This window comes from Phacochoerus africanus, chromosome 4 (genome assembly GCF_016906955.1).
Source record: "Phacochoerus africanus isolate WHEZ1 chromosome 4, ROS_Pafr_v1, whole genome shotgun sequence".
Lineage (NCBI taxonomy): Eukaryota > Metazoa > Chordata > Mammalia > Artiodactyla > Suidae > Phacochoerus > Phacochoerus africanus.
The window spans coordinates 102,205,574-102,222,604 of record NC_062547.1 but is presented as its reverse complement, the minus strand read 5'-3'; the positions used below and the strand labels follow the sequence as shown (position 1 = coordinate 102,222,604).

The 17,031-nt window shown below is 37.1% G+C and overlaps 1 protein-coding gene across 3 annotated transcripts in view; it reads left to right on the top strand.

Moving 5' to 3' along the window:
- SKIC3 (SKI3 subunit of superkiller complex) overlaps positions 1-17,031 on the top strand; it is an 85,791-nt gene that overhangs the window by 43,093 nt on the left and 25,667 nt on the right. For all 3 annotated transcript variants that reach the window (XM_047778311.1, XM_047778310.1, XM_047778312.1), the window contains 7 exons: positions 2,144-2,218; positions 2,841-2,982; positions 5,561-5,654; positions 7,854-7,931; positions 10,320-10,444; positions 11,253-11,376; positions 15,478-15,699. In XM_047778311.1, coding sequence (XP_047634267.1) covers positions 2,144-2,218; positions 2,841-2,982; positions 5,561-5,654; positions 7,854-7,931; positions 10,320-10,444; positions 11,253-11,376; positions 15,478-15,699 — 860 coding nt within the window. The remainder of the gene's footprint in view (positions 1-2,143; positions 2,219-2,840; positions 2,983-5,560; positions 5,655-7,853; positions 7,932-10,319; positions 10,445-11,252; positions 11,377-15,477; positions 15,700-17,031) is intronic.

The window sequence follows — 17,031 nt, the reverse complement described above, 5'->3', positions numbered from 1 at the left end:
GCCTGAGGGGCCTCCGAGGTTTTGTCTAGTTGATAAATTTTAATAAATTACTAAGGGGTAGATTGTTTCGGTTCGGAGACTAGTGGGAACATCACCCATACCAGAAAACTGTTAGTTGTGGTATAGATATCTTTTATTGTACTTTGACTCTTGGGTCAAAGTAGATTTAATTAAATTGGTAACAGTAGAGTCATTGCCAGAGTCCAGCTCCAGCAGCCAGGGTGTTCCTGTGGGGATGGACGGTGTCGGCAAATGCACACAGAGTTTTATTGGCATAGGTAACAGTTTATATAGACAACTTAATTTTAACTTACGTAACAGTGCTTAGATCATATTTTTAAAGTTAAACTTCTAGATTTTGTTCCTTGATTACATGGTACAGCAGATATACATTGTGTTTTAAGAATTTTAACTAAAACTGACGGGTACAATACATCATGTGACATTTTAATGGGTACAAAACATCATGTGGAAAAAGCATCATGTGAAAATGAGGCAATTTGGTACAAAACATTTTGTGGTTACTTTTAGCAAGCACCACCCGTTATTGTTTTAAGCTAATCTTTAACAGCTAGAAAGGTCACAAGCACAAGAATTTGACATTTACAAACATTTGTTTTTTAGATTAAAGCTTGGGGTACTAACTTCAAAGTGCTATGGTCAGGGGACAGTATGAGAAAAATTTTTTATATCAAAGCAACTTAATTTCCTAAAACTTAAAAGCCTCCTACAAGATTCATTAAAAGCAAGATTATTATTATGTTTTTCCATCAAGAATAATGTATGTTTAACCTATTCTAACCTATTGTACATTCCACAATTACCTAACTCCAAAACCTATTTTTACTTGTAACAAACTAATGAATACTTAATTTCTAACTACATTAGATTTGAATAGGGGGAATTCCACCAAGGTGAAACCCTTATTTATTATTGTTCCAATCATATTATTGTTCCAATTTTATTGAGTCACAAATCAATATAGGAAAATAACAAGGAATAACAAACAAATAACAGGAAAGACTGCGATTTCCATTTTTGCACTGTTGTGCAAAGCCTTCATTTTGTTATTGTTGCCGTTGTTGTCGGGTTAGCAGGTGAGCCTCATTGTTTTTAGAACTTGCCCTCAGAACTGTGCCACCAGGTAAGCCCTTTTCCCTATTTTTAAACCTACCTTCTGAACTGTGCCAGCGGCTAGGCTTCTTTCCTCGGTTCGGAACCCACCCTAGGAGATGTGCTGTCAGGCTAGTTCCCTTCCTTGGCCTCCTGCATCTCCTTGGCTCCCTGCAAGTTATACTTAATAATAATTTCTTAATTAGTAATGTATATAACTAAAAACTCCCTGCTTTCTCATAAAAGATAGATGAGCTTGAAGTCAAAAGCATAGATATAATATTTAAAATCTCGAGGCATTTTTAAAAAATAAACACGTTGAGACTCTACTAAGGTCTATGGAAGCTAGATTTCTAGGGTTGAGAACCTCCTTTTTAAAAAGGTTTCCAGGAGTTCCCATCATGGCACAGCGGAAATGGATCCACCTAGGAATCATGAGGTTGCAGGTTTGACCCCTGGCCACACTCAGTGGGTTAAGGATCTGGCATTGCCATGAGCTGTGGTGTAGGTCGCAGACGTGGCTCAGATCTGATGTTACTATGGCTGTGGCGTAGGCCGGCAGCTGTAGCTCTGATTGGACCCCTTGCTTGGGAACCTCCATATGCTATGGATGCGGCACTAAAAAGCAATAAATAAATGAATGAATAAATAAATAAATAGCTTTCCAGTTGAATGAGGTGATTCTGTGATTAAGAACCATACTCCAGACAGATGGCAGTATGACTAGATCAAGGGTGAGAGGGAAGGGAGAAGGTAGCTTCATCAGTGTTTTGAGGAATTTTATGTAGGTTATTCCACCACTCCCTGGTTGCAGATTGAGTTCTGCAAGCATCTGTCAGTTTAAGGACTAATGTAACAAGTCATTCTGGTCCTCTGATCCATGGCAATATGGCAGTCGAGATTGAAAAAGAAATTAACTTTGCTTTTAAGCACAGCTAGTAAATAAATGAATGAAATTTATTATTTCATTCATTTATTATTATTTTTATTCCTTTTAAACACATTAAATACCTTCTTTTTGCTTGTTTAGGCTCTAATTGCAGAGACAGTTGGAAGCTATGACACCATGGATCTCTTCAGGCACACTACAGAACTCAGTATGCACGTAAGAATTTGAGCATTCTCCAGGATTCATTAATGAGTAAAGTACTATCCTTGTCAAGAAAATGAATACATAATGGTATCAGATGTTAATGACAGCAATTGTCTCTACTCTTTATTCTTTCTTAGAAACAGTAAACTATTTTTTAAGAAAACCTCAAGAGCTGATGATGAAATGACATTGGGATTTAATAGATGCTGTAGAGCATGTAGAATAGAAACTGAAATTCTAAAAGAAAATAAACATGACATAAAGACTAGACTTGGTTAACATTTCTAGATTATTTATGAAAGTGTTTCAGAATTCTTCTGATTGGTAGTTATTCATTTGACCTATGGGAATGATGCTGAGAAGAAGCAAACCAATTTATACAGTGGGGCTCTGTTTTTTCCCCTTGACCTACCTTGTTTGATTCTTCTACTTACATTTGAAACAAGTGATTTAAATAGATTTTTACCTGTGTTGTAATGTAGTGACATTTTTTTAAAGGTACTTAACAGTTGACTTAGAAGATTAAGATGTAATATTTACTGTATTGAATTACACTGTTTCATCCCCTAATTTTTATTGGCATGTTTATTACCTTGGGTCCATTTGTTAACTTCAGCTTTTTTTTTTTTTACAGACTGAGGGAGCAATAGGTTATGCATATTGGGTCTGTACAACATTGCAAGATAAAAGCAACAGAGACACAGAGCTGTACCAGTACAACATTCTCCAGATGAATGCAGTTCCAGCAGCACAAGTGGTTTTGAGTAAATATATAGGTAAGGCACCTGTTATATAGGTATAACAGCAAGATATATGAATAATTGTTGAAATGATTTAAGGAATTTAATTAAAGTTAATTCCAAATTAAATAGTCCCTTAAGACATGAATTTGTCCTTTTCCCCCCATGACCAAATATTCTACTTTTTTAAAGTTTAGTCAAGATTTTTGAAAAGCGATGAAAATTGTTACCAACTAATGATTCAAGGTTGAAGTGATTTCCATGTTTGTGTGGTAAGCATTTTGGAGCCTTATAGTCCTGAGTTGCTTCTGTTCTAGCTCAGCCATTTACGCTTGCTGCAATTTTAGGCCAGGTATTTCACTCCCTTAACCTCTGTGAATCTTGGAAAGTAGCGCTAATAATACTGAGGTTGCAGAGATGGGAGAATTAAATGAAGTAATATGCTTTAAGTTCCAAACTCACTGCCCACTTTAACACCTGATCTTTCTTCAAGATACCAGAAAAGGATAGAATGTTGAAGTTTAATTAACTCTGTTATAATAATTTCCTTTCTTTCTTAATAAAACTGCCATTGAGTTTTAATCTCAGCTCCACCATTTACTAGCCAGGATGAAACCTTAGACTTATTACCAAACTGACTTTTAGTTTTCCTACCTATAATACAAGAGTGGAAGTATCTATTCCTTAGGGTCTCAGTGAGATGATACATGCAAAATCTTATACAGAATACTTGGCATATCCTACATGCTTAAGAAATGTTAGTTTCCTTAGCATTTTATTTATCCCTTGACAGAATTCTAATAAATAAGTAAGGATTTTAAGCAGGAATATTGACAGTTGAATAATATGAAGAATCAGATAAATCGAAGAGTAGAAGAGAAAATGCCTCTTCATAGTATGCAGAATGGTAGGACTCTTCCTGCATTGAGCCTGGGGCACTTGAGTATAGGGCAGTTCGTTTATAAACATCAGCAATTTGGGACATTAGCATATTATGCAATGTGCCCAAATAAATGACTCTAATGAATACTTAGAGCCTTTGAGAAAGTGTATGATCAGAAATTTTATTGATAAGTTTCCTTGTAGAATGGGAAACATTTGTGCAGGATTTACATAAAGAGGTAAATTTTTAGTTTTCTGCAAAATTCAGATACCTTGAACAACAAATCATTCCCTAAAAGTTTTAGATTTTTGAGTCTATATTGGAGCCATGTCATATACTCATTTAAAAAATTCAGCTATATGTGTTTGGCCAAAAAAAATATTCTGTTAGAAGCAGAAAAGAGAGGGCGGGACAGGAGAGAATGCAGAGGAATCATCTGTCCTGCTGACTGTTTGCCTCAGGGTGAGTGTGGATGAAGGGCATGGCTCTCCTTTTACTCAGTTTGACTCAATTTGGTGACCTTGTGCGATGACCTAAGGATTTTTCAATAATCACTTTGACTGTGTGACTTTCACTTTATGCTTTGACAGAACCTGGCCATTACATAAGATGTGATTATATTCTGTTTTGTTAAACAATTTAAGAAGTTTGACATATTGCTTCCCAGCACAACTTAAGTTGATCACATGTGTTTCTTTCTCTTTTGTGCATTAGATACATGTTGTTTTTTGACATTAGAATTCCAAAATATTGCATTGAAAGTGCCCAAATCATCTTCTGTTTCTAGTGTACAACACTGAATTTTTTTTTTTTAATGCACGGAAGTTGGAATAGGACCACCAAGAGAAAGTGTTGCTAAGTTTAATCACAAGAAGGTTTATGCACTTAAACAACTGAATTTCCTTATAAATCAAATGACTAGTTTTAACATGAGCTGCAATTTCAAATTATACCTTTGGGAATAAAGATGTTTAAACTTTATTTATTTACTTTTTTTTTTGTCTTTTTGCCATTTTCTTGTGCCACTCCTGCGGCATATGGAGGTTCCCAGGCTAGGGGTCCAATTGGAGCTGTAGCCACCGGCCTACTCCAGAGCCACAGCAATGAGGGATCCAAGCCTCATTTGCGACCTATACCACAGCTCAAGGCAACTCCGGATCCTTAACCCACAGAGCAAGGCCAGGGATTGAACCCGCAACCTCGTGGTTCCTAGTCAGGTTCATTAACCACTGAGCCACGCCGGGAACTCCAAAAATGTTTAAACTTTAAAAAATAGGTAGAAATCGTATATAACTATAGATGTTACTCATTAATTTAAAAGAGTTACAGGAGTTCCTGCTGTGGCTCAATGGATTAAGAGCCCAACACAGTGTCCATGAGGATGCAGGTTCCATCCTTGGCCTCTCTCAGTAGGTTAAGGATCCAGCATTGCTGCAGTCTGTGGCATAGGTTGCAGATGCAGCTCAGATTGGATGTTGCTGTGGCTGTGGCGTAGGCTGGCAGCTGGAGCTCCGATGTGACTCCTAGCCTGGGAACTTCCATGTGAAAGTTATAAAACGATTACTGGTAGTTTATAGTCAAGATAAAAATCAGGCTACTGTTCTTAGCAATGCCAATGATCTCAGGAAATAATCTTGTGTTTAAACTATTGAAAACACTGAAAATAAAACTAATATTTTACAAACACAACCTTTAAGCACATGTAAAGGAAAAGTATTTTTGGATTTCCAGAAAGAATTCAGAATTATGCTCCAGCTTTCACCATGCTGGGTTACTTAAATGAACATCTACAACTGAAAAAGGAAGCAGCAGATGCATACCAAAGGTAAAGTCTCCTTTGAGATGTGGTCCTTATTTGTCAGTTGGCCTTTTAAAAGTGTAATCTCATGTTTATGAAGAAAGTGCTAATATACATGTTCTAATTATTTTCCTGATCTTTCATTATTTATTATTACATTTTGAAAGTGAAAAGATACCAGTTGTACATTTTCAGTTGTATTTTGGTTTCTTGTGCTCAACCTGAGAGAGGGGAGAAAAAAATAAAAACCAAACAACAAAACCTCTCAGATTTATTCTAGAAAAATCTTCTCCTTTAGACTTTGTCTTGCTTTTTTACATACATGTATTTATTCAGAGAGTAAATGAGATTTGAGAAATGAGAAATTACATGTTTGAGTCACTTTAATGTCTACAGCATTCACTCGGTAAATATTTGTTGAACTGCTTGCTGTGTGTCAAACAGTGTCCTTGGCACTGGCAATTCAGCAGTGAATTAAAACAAACACAGGTTCCATTCTCTTGGGGCTCATGTTCTGATGGGGAGGAGACACATGATAAGCTAATAAACATCTGTGATGGTAGCAGTTGCTAAGAAGGAAAATCAAAGTAGAGGGCCAGCTGCTAGACAGGCAAGCAAATTCGAAGTAGGTTTAAGAGGGAGGTAGGTTTACTAAGGAAGCATTTGAGACCCTGCCTGAATGAAGCGAGGCCACAAGCCATTTGGTTATCAGGGGAAGAGCATTCCAGGCAGAGGGAACAAGCAGAGCGTGTGCTCTCAGACAGGAGTGGACTTGACCTGCCGAAGAAACAAGGACAGAGTGCTGGAGTGACACGACCAGCCAGGAGAGTGGTAGGAAATGAAATCAACTTGAAGTTTTATTCTCTACAGATTACTTGGTCTGCAGTAAGAAAATCACTATTGATCTCATGAGTACTAGATGAAAAGTTAAAAGACTTGCAGTGCCTGACCTCTGAGGCCCATCAATGCCCTAAATCAAAATAAATAGATACTTAGAAGAAGCCCTGTCAGATAAAAAGCCATTGAGATATCCCACATGCTTTGCCATCCTTGTATAGATCTCTATCTATACAAAGAAGTAATCGCTGGATGGTACTGGATGCAGTATAATCAAGAAGTTGTTTTGGCAGGTGTGTGTGTGGAGAGAGATGTGTTTAAAACCCACAATTTTATTTTTTTCAAAGTCACAATGGAGTTAACAGTAAAGAAACTGTATAAATATGATAGAATACAACAGTGAATGGGATTTTTAAATGGAGAAAACTAGGCAGCTTTAGAATCCTTGCTGCTTTTTTTGGTATACATTATAATCACAGATATTGTGAGTCTAACACTGGTTGTAACTTTGCTTAAAATGGCAACTCCACAGTCACTTGGTTATGGACCACTCTTTTTTGACTGATCTTCACTGTTGTTTTCTGCCTTAAACAAATATTTGAAACTTGAAACTACAAATTAAGTGTAAATCTAACCAGAGCTACAGTTTTTAATGTAATACCATCTTTTAGACTTTTCTGGCAGATTTCCCCCCCCCCCCCATAACATCAGGAGCATTAAAAGCTTTTCTTGGATATTTCTCCCTGGCCAATCTCTGAACAGAAAAAAACATCCTATTGAATATCCAACTCCTTTAGTTGTTGTGACATTTCCCTCCTTGCTAAAGGGGACAGAGCAGGAGAAGATGAAAATATGGGCTGTCAGCATGTTGTATTTATTTTAAGCCTGCTGGAACTCCTGGTGACTCATTTACTTCTCTGAACTCAGTATTGCCTAAATATTTTTCTGTATGTAGCAGGTAAAGGCACCTGAAAGCACTCACTTTCCTGGCTTCCTACCTCAAACTACTAGTATATAAATAATTTTAAGAGTAGTCTATGTACTTCAAATTCTATATACTTCAAATATGTTGAAACTTTAAAACATCAACACAGTTGTTTCCCCTATTTAGATGAAAAATTTTGCAGTATTTAAAACACAAATATGATACAGATTTCACTTAGTAAGGGGACACTTTATTAAAGTTATTTTCCTGACCATCTAAAATCTAACTATGAAGTGCTTTTGTGGTAAAAGTTTAATAAAATATGAATCAAATGTTACAGGTTTCGTTAAGTACCATAATTTGTAGAATTGAAAGAAGAAAACAAAAATCTGTAGACTCAGTTAAGGAGGAAAAGAATGCTCTTGCACATAGATAATTTAAAATACCTTGTCCTTTTTTTAAAGGGCAATTTTGTTGTTACAGACTGCAGAAGACCCAGATACTTACTATGTTACAATGAGAGATTATGGCAGATTGTTATGGTAAGCATATTTGTGAATCTGTTTGATTTTTCTGGTGAAAATTCTGGATCTAGTGAGGTGATGACCAGTATCCAGAGTAGTGGAATGTGTATAAATGAGTGGGAGGACACCATTCCCCCAGGTACATAATTCCCACTGTCGTTGACTGTGTCAGCAGTGTCCTGTCGCTGTAATAACATATCACCACCATCCTTTGTGTGTAGTAGGTTTAGAACTGATGGTTGTGGACTAGACAGGAGAACATTTGGAAGAAAGGTAGTTACTATTTCTCGTAGTAGAAGCCTAGTTAATTGGAAGAAGATTAGATTTATTCTCATTTGATGTCTGTTCTTAAACTGGGAGTATATTAGGAGTCCAGAAACCTAATATAACTTTCTTCAGCTTCTCAAAGACTTCTAACCTCAAAAGAAAAAAAAAAAAAGTTAGAAACAGTTGTTTCAGAGGATAGAACTAGGTCCGGAGAATAGGAGTGAGTGTTAATGGGAGGAAGGTTTTTGGTTCGGGTTAAAGAGACATTCCTCAAATTGGGAGCTGCCCCCAAATTGAATGTACCAGTTTGAAACACATTATTAGAACTATCATTTAATATTTGGGGATTGGTACCTGCATCTTTTAAGGAGCTACGCAGTAGAAGTCCAAGGTACCAGTTTTTTTCTTTTATAACCATGTAACTGAATTGTATCTATAGACAGAAAATTTTTCTGTTTTGATTACATCTCCTTTTACTTTTAAACTGCTGTATTTAGGAGTTGAGAGCTCTGTAATTCCAAGATTTTGTTGTAAGAAACTGTATGGAACAAAGTATCTGTTCTCCTTAGTCAGATGTTTCATATAATGTAACTATGTTAGAAGAAAATTTATACCTCTTATTGAAAATAGGTCATCTAATTTCTTTTTAATTTGTTTTTATTATGAAATGTATTAAACAAAATACAGTAATAGAGCATGGAGCATAGTTTAATGAATAGTAACCTTTCAGATATAACAGATCTTGAAACTCTTGTTAGGCCTCAGGTTTCTTTTTTAAAGATAAAAGTTATAAGTAAAGTTGAAGCCCCTTCATGTCCCTCTCTAGTTCCATTCTATTGTCTACAAAATTAATCAAGTGTTTGAAAATAATGTTAATTAAAATATACTTTCTGACGTTCCCGTTGTGGGGCAGTGGAAACGAATCCGACTAGGAGCCATGAGGTTTCGGGTTCAGTCCCTGGCCTTGCTCAGTGGATTAGGGATCTGGCGTTGCCTTGAGCTGTGGTATAGGTGGCAGACTTGGCTTGGATCCCGCTGTGGCTTGGGGCTGTGGCACAGGCTGGCCGCTACAGCTCTGATTGGACCCCTAGCCTGGGAACCTCCATATGCTGCAAGTGCTGCCCTAAAAAGCACACACACACACACCAGTTCCCTGGTGGCCTAGTAGTTTAGAACTCATCGTCACTGCTGTTTGTGTGAGTTTAACCTTTGGTTGGCCCTGACAAATTTTGTATGATGCAGGCACAGCCAAAACAAAACAAAACAAAACTTTAAAAATACATGTATAGCCACAAGCAATCTAAGGTAGTCCTCTTCCCTTCATTAAGTATTTATCAGAATTTGAATTTATTGATATTTAAATTCTTTCACCTTCATAAAACTAATTTTAGAAGCAAAGATTACATATATTTTTAGCTCCCATCCACACTCCCAAGATTAAAAAGATTTTATAAAAAGATTTCTAACAACTCATTAAAAATAGAAAGTTTCTGATTATGGTGATATAGATATCAGAAATAAGAATCTCAGAGGTACAGTAAGTCTGTTCCAGGTGGTGGCAGCTTCTCTTCCTTTTTAAGTAAGTTTTGTTATTGTTATTGAAGAATATTCTACTTTAGTATCCTGTGTAACACTTTTTAATTTAATTTTAAATCCCCCTAGTACATCCCATTTAAAATAAGTGATATGCTTTCTATTTTAATGTAAGTCTCTTCTACAGCTTTAACACTGATAGATGAAGTAGGTTAGGTTGTTTAAAAAAAAAAACTGGGAGTTCCCGTCGTGGCGCAGTGGTCGAACCATGAGGTTGCGGGTTCCGTCCCTGCCCTTGCTCAGTGAGTTAACGATCCGGCGTTGCCGTGAGCTATGGTGTAGGTTGCAGGCGAGGCTTGGATCCCGCGTTGCCGTGGCTCTGGCGTAGGCCGGTGGCTACAGCTCTGATTGGACCCCTAGCCTGGGAACCTCCATATGCCGCAGGAGCGGCCCAAGAAATAGCAAAAAGACAAAAAATAAATAAATAAATAAATAAATAAATAAATAAATAAATAAACAAACTGAGCGTGATAATATTTCTACATTTTGATGACATAAGCCGAAGTGATTTTTGATATTAAAAGTAACTTATATTTTGCTTCTTAGTTCCATTGGTGAATATGATAAAGCTATCCAAGCTTTTAAGTCAACACCCCTTGAGGAGTTAGAAGACATCGTAGGTTTCGCATTGGCTTTATTTATGAAAGGTCTGTATAAGGAGAGCAGCAAAGGTAAGTATGTTGCTTAAAGGGTACATGTTACTTTTTCAGAGCTTAGTAGAATTTAATCATAATGAGTTTACATAAGGTACAATGTAATATTAAGATGGGGCTAGTGGTTGCAGTGTTTATTAAATCTCAGTAGGCATGAGGAATGATACTAGGTACTTTTTTCCTCTCCTCATTTAGTACATGATCATGATGAATAGTCCTTCTGGCAGTATTATGAACTAAGGATCACCTTTATTATTCGTAGGAGGAAACAGAGGCCCAAGATTACTTATGATACATATATGAGGTAGCTTTTGAAAGTAGGTCTTTACTCTTCTACAGTGTTTCAGTGTACATTTCTTATAGAGGAAGACCTCAACCATTGCTAGTAGTAATGTCTTTTAGTTTCTCCAAAAATGCTTATTGAGTGCATTTTCACAAATACGGGCAGCCTATGTGTATGCAGCTCATTGTATGTATTTACTGCCTGAGGGAGTTGCTGGTCTGTGCACGAGAGTTTGGTTGATATCTCAATGGCTGTAGGCTTAAACTTCTTTTAAAGATAGTGACCCAGATTTCTGTATAGATTCTGAAGATGCACCTTGGAAAGTGTCACATAACAAGCCTAATGATATCCTCAAAATCACCTTGGAACTACTACACCAAGTTAGATTATTATAAGTTTTTATTCCATCCATTTAGGAGCAAGAGAATAATGAGACATAATTTTGGATTTTTTTGAAAAATAAGATTAGGAAGGGAAAACTCTTTGTGTTTGTCAGAATTGCTTTTATATTGTTTTGTTTTTGTTTCCAACACTATGTAACAGCCTATGAGAGAGCCTTGTCTGTTGTTGAATCAGAGCAAGACAAAGCTCATATCTTGACAGCTCTGGCAGTAACGGAGTATAAACAAGGAAAAATGGATGTAGCTAAGACATTGCTGTTTAAATGGTATGTATATTGACATCAATACTTAACATGACCAGATACTTAAATATTGGGTTAAAATTTGGTGCAATGTCAAATGAAGTTCTTAATGCTTTATGAACTTTTTGGTGAACAAAAAGGATTGGACCCACTGGTACTGAACTGACAGTCATAGATGGAGATAAAGATCGTGGCTTAAATCTTACTCCTGGATCCATCCAATTCTTCAAAACTGTTCTGTAGTCTGTGTTTATTAATTATTTTTTTAAAAAGAAGAATTGATCACCTGATCTGGTAGGATCATAAAATTTTAATAAAGTCAGTCTTAACTGGGTTGTTTTGGTCCTGTGGCTTCCCCAAAAAGTTTTTGCCTCTTCCCTTTTCAAATTAATGTAATAAAGTTCGTTTAAAGTTGAGTCTTCAGCAATAAATATGTTGGTATAACTTGTAACTATTTCTATGTTTTTGAAAAAATTTAGTAAGTCTCTGATAACTGTGGTTATTTATATCATATTTTTTGACTTCTTGAAAAAAATTTTTTTTGGAGAAAGTCGACCTTTATTCCTTCAAAACTAGAAGATGATTAATGTATGCTATTGGACAGTGGTTATCAATGAATGCTTTTTTTTTTTTTTTTGCTTTTGCTTTTTAGGGCCACACCTGTGGCATATGGAAGTTCCTAGGCTAGGGGTCAAGTCGGAGCTTCAGCCAGTGGCCTACACCACAGCCACAGCAACATGGGTTCTGAACTATGTCTGCAACCTACACCACAGCTCGCAGAAACGCCAGATCCTTAACCCACTGATTGAGGCCGGGGATCAAACCCACATCCTCATGGATCCTAGTTGGATTTGTTAGCCGCTGAGCCACGAAGGAAACTCCCAATGAGTGCTTTATAAGGCATTTTCAGTGGTATGAATCCTCATTAGTACAGAATTGTTCCCCCACTGCAGGAAGATTAGATCCATGTCCTGTGTCCATTAAATGCTAATAGCACCCCTCAGTCATTGTGAAAACTGCAAAAGTGCCTACTGTATCTCCAAATTATGTTCCCTCCAAAGGTAGGGGAACAAAGATGACTTGTATATGATAAGCTCAATATTAGTTTATTCATTATGACACTTTGGTCCCTTCCTGATTAAGTAATTTTCTCATATAATAAATAAGCAGTTCTTTCTCCTCCTCTTAGCTGTTTTAAGAAAACCCATCACAATTTTAAAATTCTTCTACTTTTCATGGATATACTCACGTATTGTGAGTATATGGCTATACGTAACATGTTCAGAGAACCCAAATTTGTAAATGGCTTGGGGAAAAGATTCATAGATGCTAATATATTACTTCAGATATCAGGAGCAAAAGTAACCCTAAATTAGACACAATTAGATTAGTCTTGGGTTACTGTTTAAAACAGTAACATTGGTAGATATGGGGGGAAAATAAGAGGATATTATTCTTTTCCCCTTCTCTTTTGAGAAAAAAGCCTTTACCTCTTTTATTGGTGTTTTTGGATACAAGGCTAGGTATTTTATCTGATCTGTGTTTCTGTCTTTGTTTTTGATTCTCTGCATGTCATCTTTCAGACTTAATACTAATAACTGCTTCCATTCCTACCCCTTGGTATTCTTTTCTTGGACTTTCTTTCCGTGAAAAATACAGTTACCAGTCCTTTGTTGATCCTGCTTGGCATTCGTATGTTGGGAACTAAGCAGTGTCCTAGGTGCTTATTTAAGAGGAATATGAGTAAGTTCAACACTTAAGGGGAAAAATTTTGTTACCATGGTTAAAGAATTTATGGTATAAATAACTGCATGTAAAATCCGTAGCGTGAGGTACAGCACAGCACGCAGGTACTGTGCATTTAGCACGTGTTAGCTTGATGGGATGTAGTCATTTCAGCAATGATTTAGATTTTTTTGTATATTAATAAATATTAGAGTAGATAGGTTTTCTCTTTTTTTTTTTCTTTTTACTTTCTAGGACAACACCCAAGGCATGTGGAGGTTCCCAGGCTAGGGGTCTAATTGGAGCTACAGCTGCTGGCCACAGCCACAGCCACAGCAACACAGGATCCGAGCTGAGTTTGCAACCTATACCACAGCTCACAGCAACGCCAGATTCTTAACCCACTGAACAAGGCCAGGGATTGAACCCGAAACCTTACTGTTCCTAGTTGGGTTCACTTCCAATGTTCCATGACAGGAACTCCAGGTTTTCTACATTTTGAACCAAGGCACAAATTAGAATTTCTTCTTCTATTGTTAATATTGGAGTTTGTTTTACTACTTGCTTTTTTTTTTTTTAAATCACAATGTATTGTTTATGTGGTTATTTGTATTGATGGAAATGATTGTGACTAGTTGACATTTTTCCGTATTTGGATGCCTGCATCTATTAGCCCTTGTTGTAAAAAAGATGTAAAACTGTGGATGCTTTAAGTCCATTTGCTCCCATGAAAATTCATGATTTTGTACCTGTTTGTCAAAATCAAATTCTAGAGTTTGTTTCCCCATCCCTAAAATGATAGAAAGACAAAGTGGGAGTTCCTGTCATGGCGCAGTGGTTAACGAATCCGAGTAGGAACCATGAGGTTGCGGGTTCGGTCCCTGCCCTTGCTCAGTGGGTTAACGATCCGGCGTTGCCGTGAGCTGTGGTGTAGGTCGAAGTCGCGGCTCAGATCCCGCGTTGCTGTGGCTCTGGGGTCCAGTGGCTACAGCTCTGATTGGACCCCTAGCCTGGGAACCTCCACATGCCGCAGGAGTGGCCCAAGAAATGGCAAAAAAAAAAAAAGTCAAAGTGATAGGTATGTGTTATCTTACTTATAATGTTATAATTATTGCTGTTATACTTTAATAAACCTTGGTTAAAATTTTTCAACATTCCTTTTTTTAATACAATATTCATAATAATTATTAGAAGTATTATTAAATTTGTAGAGAGCTAAAGTTTTTCTTCACTTAATTAATAAGAATTCCTAAGCATTATTGACTTTTACCTCCATACGGCTAAATCAAATTTCACATCTGAAGAAGGAAAAAAAAAGCTGGATGTTTAATACAAAATTTAATTTCTCCTTCAGTTATAAATATACTCACTTGGAATATGGCAGTTATAGGTTGTGTTTGTACTTATTTTATGTAGCTCTGGTTTCATTATCACAGAGCAGTAAGACGAAGCTCTTTAAGAATAACAAAAATGAGGTCTTAGAGTAAGGATTTTTTTCTCTCTCTCAATTTTTTTTTTTTTCCTTTTTTAAGGGCCGCACCCGTATCACATGGAATTCTCCAGCTTGGGGTCGAATTAGAGCTACACCTGCTGGCCTATGCTACAGTCACAACAACATAGGATCCTAGCTGCGTCTGCAACCTATACCATAGCTCACAGCAATGCCGGATTCTTGTCCCACTGCTTGAGGCCAGGGATAGAAACTGCATACTCATGGATACTAATCGGATTTATTTCTGCTGCACTGCAACTAGGAACTCCCCAGGATTTTATTGAAACTAAAGGGTTTAGCAAAATTATTCTCATTTACCTAAAACTGAGACCCAAGCAAATTGTAGTGTGTATTTGTTTCTAAACTTAGATAAAATGACTAGAAAAGAAATTCAGCTATTGGTGCTCTGTGAAAGGCCATTGGTACTTTTAAAATGCTTTAGATATTCAGGGAAATTACTGTTCCTAGAAATCAAGGATGGAAAAAAAGAATCCAAGGGATTTGGTTTCATATTTATCTTAAAGCTGGATTGTAGGGAGTTCCCGTTGTGGTGTAGCGGAAACAAGCCCGACTAGGATCCATGAGGACTCGGGTTCGATCCCTGGCCTTGCTCAGTGGGATAAGGATCTGGTGTTGCCATGAGCTGTGGTGTAGGTCTCGGACATGGCTTAAATCCCGTGTTGCTGTGGCTGTGGTGTAGGCCGGCTATAGCTCCGATTAGACCCCTAGCCTGGGAACTTCCACATGCTGCAGGTGCAGCCCTAAACAGACAAAAAAAAAAAAAAAACCTGGATTATAGTTTGATGAATCCTTAAGCAAATTGTTTTTTCTTCTAGAAGTTAAATATGTTTTAATAGTTACAGACTATTGTACTCATGGGTAACAAGACATTAAAAATACATTTACAGCTCTATCTTAAAAGAACCAACCACGGAAAGCCTTCAAACCCTGTGTGCTCTAGGATTGGCAATGCAGGATGCTACACTCTCAAAAGCTGCACTTAATGAGTTACTGAAACATGTCAAGCAGAAAGACAATGGTTATCAGAGGTGCCTTCTTACTTCAGCAATTTATGCACTGCAAGGCCGCAGTGTGGCAGTGCAGAGACAAGCATCTAAAGCTGTTCACAGGTAAGTCCGTACATGTGAACTTGGAGTCTAATTATATTTGATGAAGTTATCTTTGACATTTAGACTTTATTAAGACTATACAATGAGGTGAGCATATATATTTGGAAACCAAATTGTGGTTTTATGAAATTGTACATTGGATCAGGTATCTGACAGTACATGTTATTTCACCTATGAGGATTTAAACAAAAAATTCACTTGATACAGGGATTGAGAACAGAAATTTGCCCTTATTCAAACTAAGGCCCAAACCTTATTTTAGTATAAAATCCCTTATAAATTTTCAAATTTGTGATATTGTCAGTTTGTTATCTGGTACTTTCTAGTTTGATGGTTTTAGGAATTTTCAGCCACACAGACATTTATTGATGTATTAAAAATTTGGAAAATTGAAAGTTGTCACTGCTAGCAGTGGTGGTTATTTTTTTTTTTTTTTCAACAGTTGTGCTGTATCTGCAGTTATTTTCCTGCCACAGTTCTCATAGATTTGTATTTTCTTTGTACACAGTGTATTTTTTTTTTTGTCTTTTGTCTTTTGTCTTTTTTTTAGGTCTGCGCCTGTGGCATATGGAAGTTCCCAGGCTAGGGGTCGAATCAGAGCTACAACTATCGGTCTACACCACCACCATGGCCACAGCAACAGAGGATCCGAGCCGAGTCTGCAACCTACACCATAACTCATGGCAATGCCAGATCCTTAACCCACTGAGCGATGCCAGGGATCTAACCCGAGTCCTCATGGATCCTTGTTGGGTTCATTAACCGCAGGGCCGTGACAGGAACTCCCGGAGTGTATACTTAATTGGATACATTTCTTTTTTTTTTGTCTTTTTTTTTTTTTTTTTTTTTGCTAGTTCTTGGGCTGCTCCCGCGGCATATGGAGGATCCCAGGCTAGGGGTCGAATCGGAGCTGTAGCCACCGGCCTATGCCATAGCCACAGCAACGCTGGATCCGAGCCACGTCTGCAACCTACACCACAGCTCACAGCAACGCCGGATCGTTAACCCACTGAGCAAGGGCAGGGACCAAACCTGCAACCTCATGGTTCCTAGTTGGATTCGTTAACCACTGCACCATGACGGGAACTCCTGGATACATTTCTTAATGGGATCTCTTGGCTTTGTAATTATCATGTTGCTGATATTTCTTTCTTATTTTAACACAGACTATAGGTATATATAGAAGCTATAAAGTATGTTTTCTGAAAATTCAGGTCCTTTCAACCATACATGGACAATTAATATGAACTTACTTTAGATGTCTAAAAGATTTTTAACTTAGAAACCAGATAAAAATGTTGATTTTTTTTTGTACTTTTTGTGGTTAAAGTA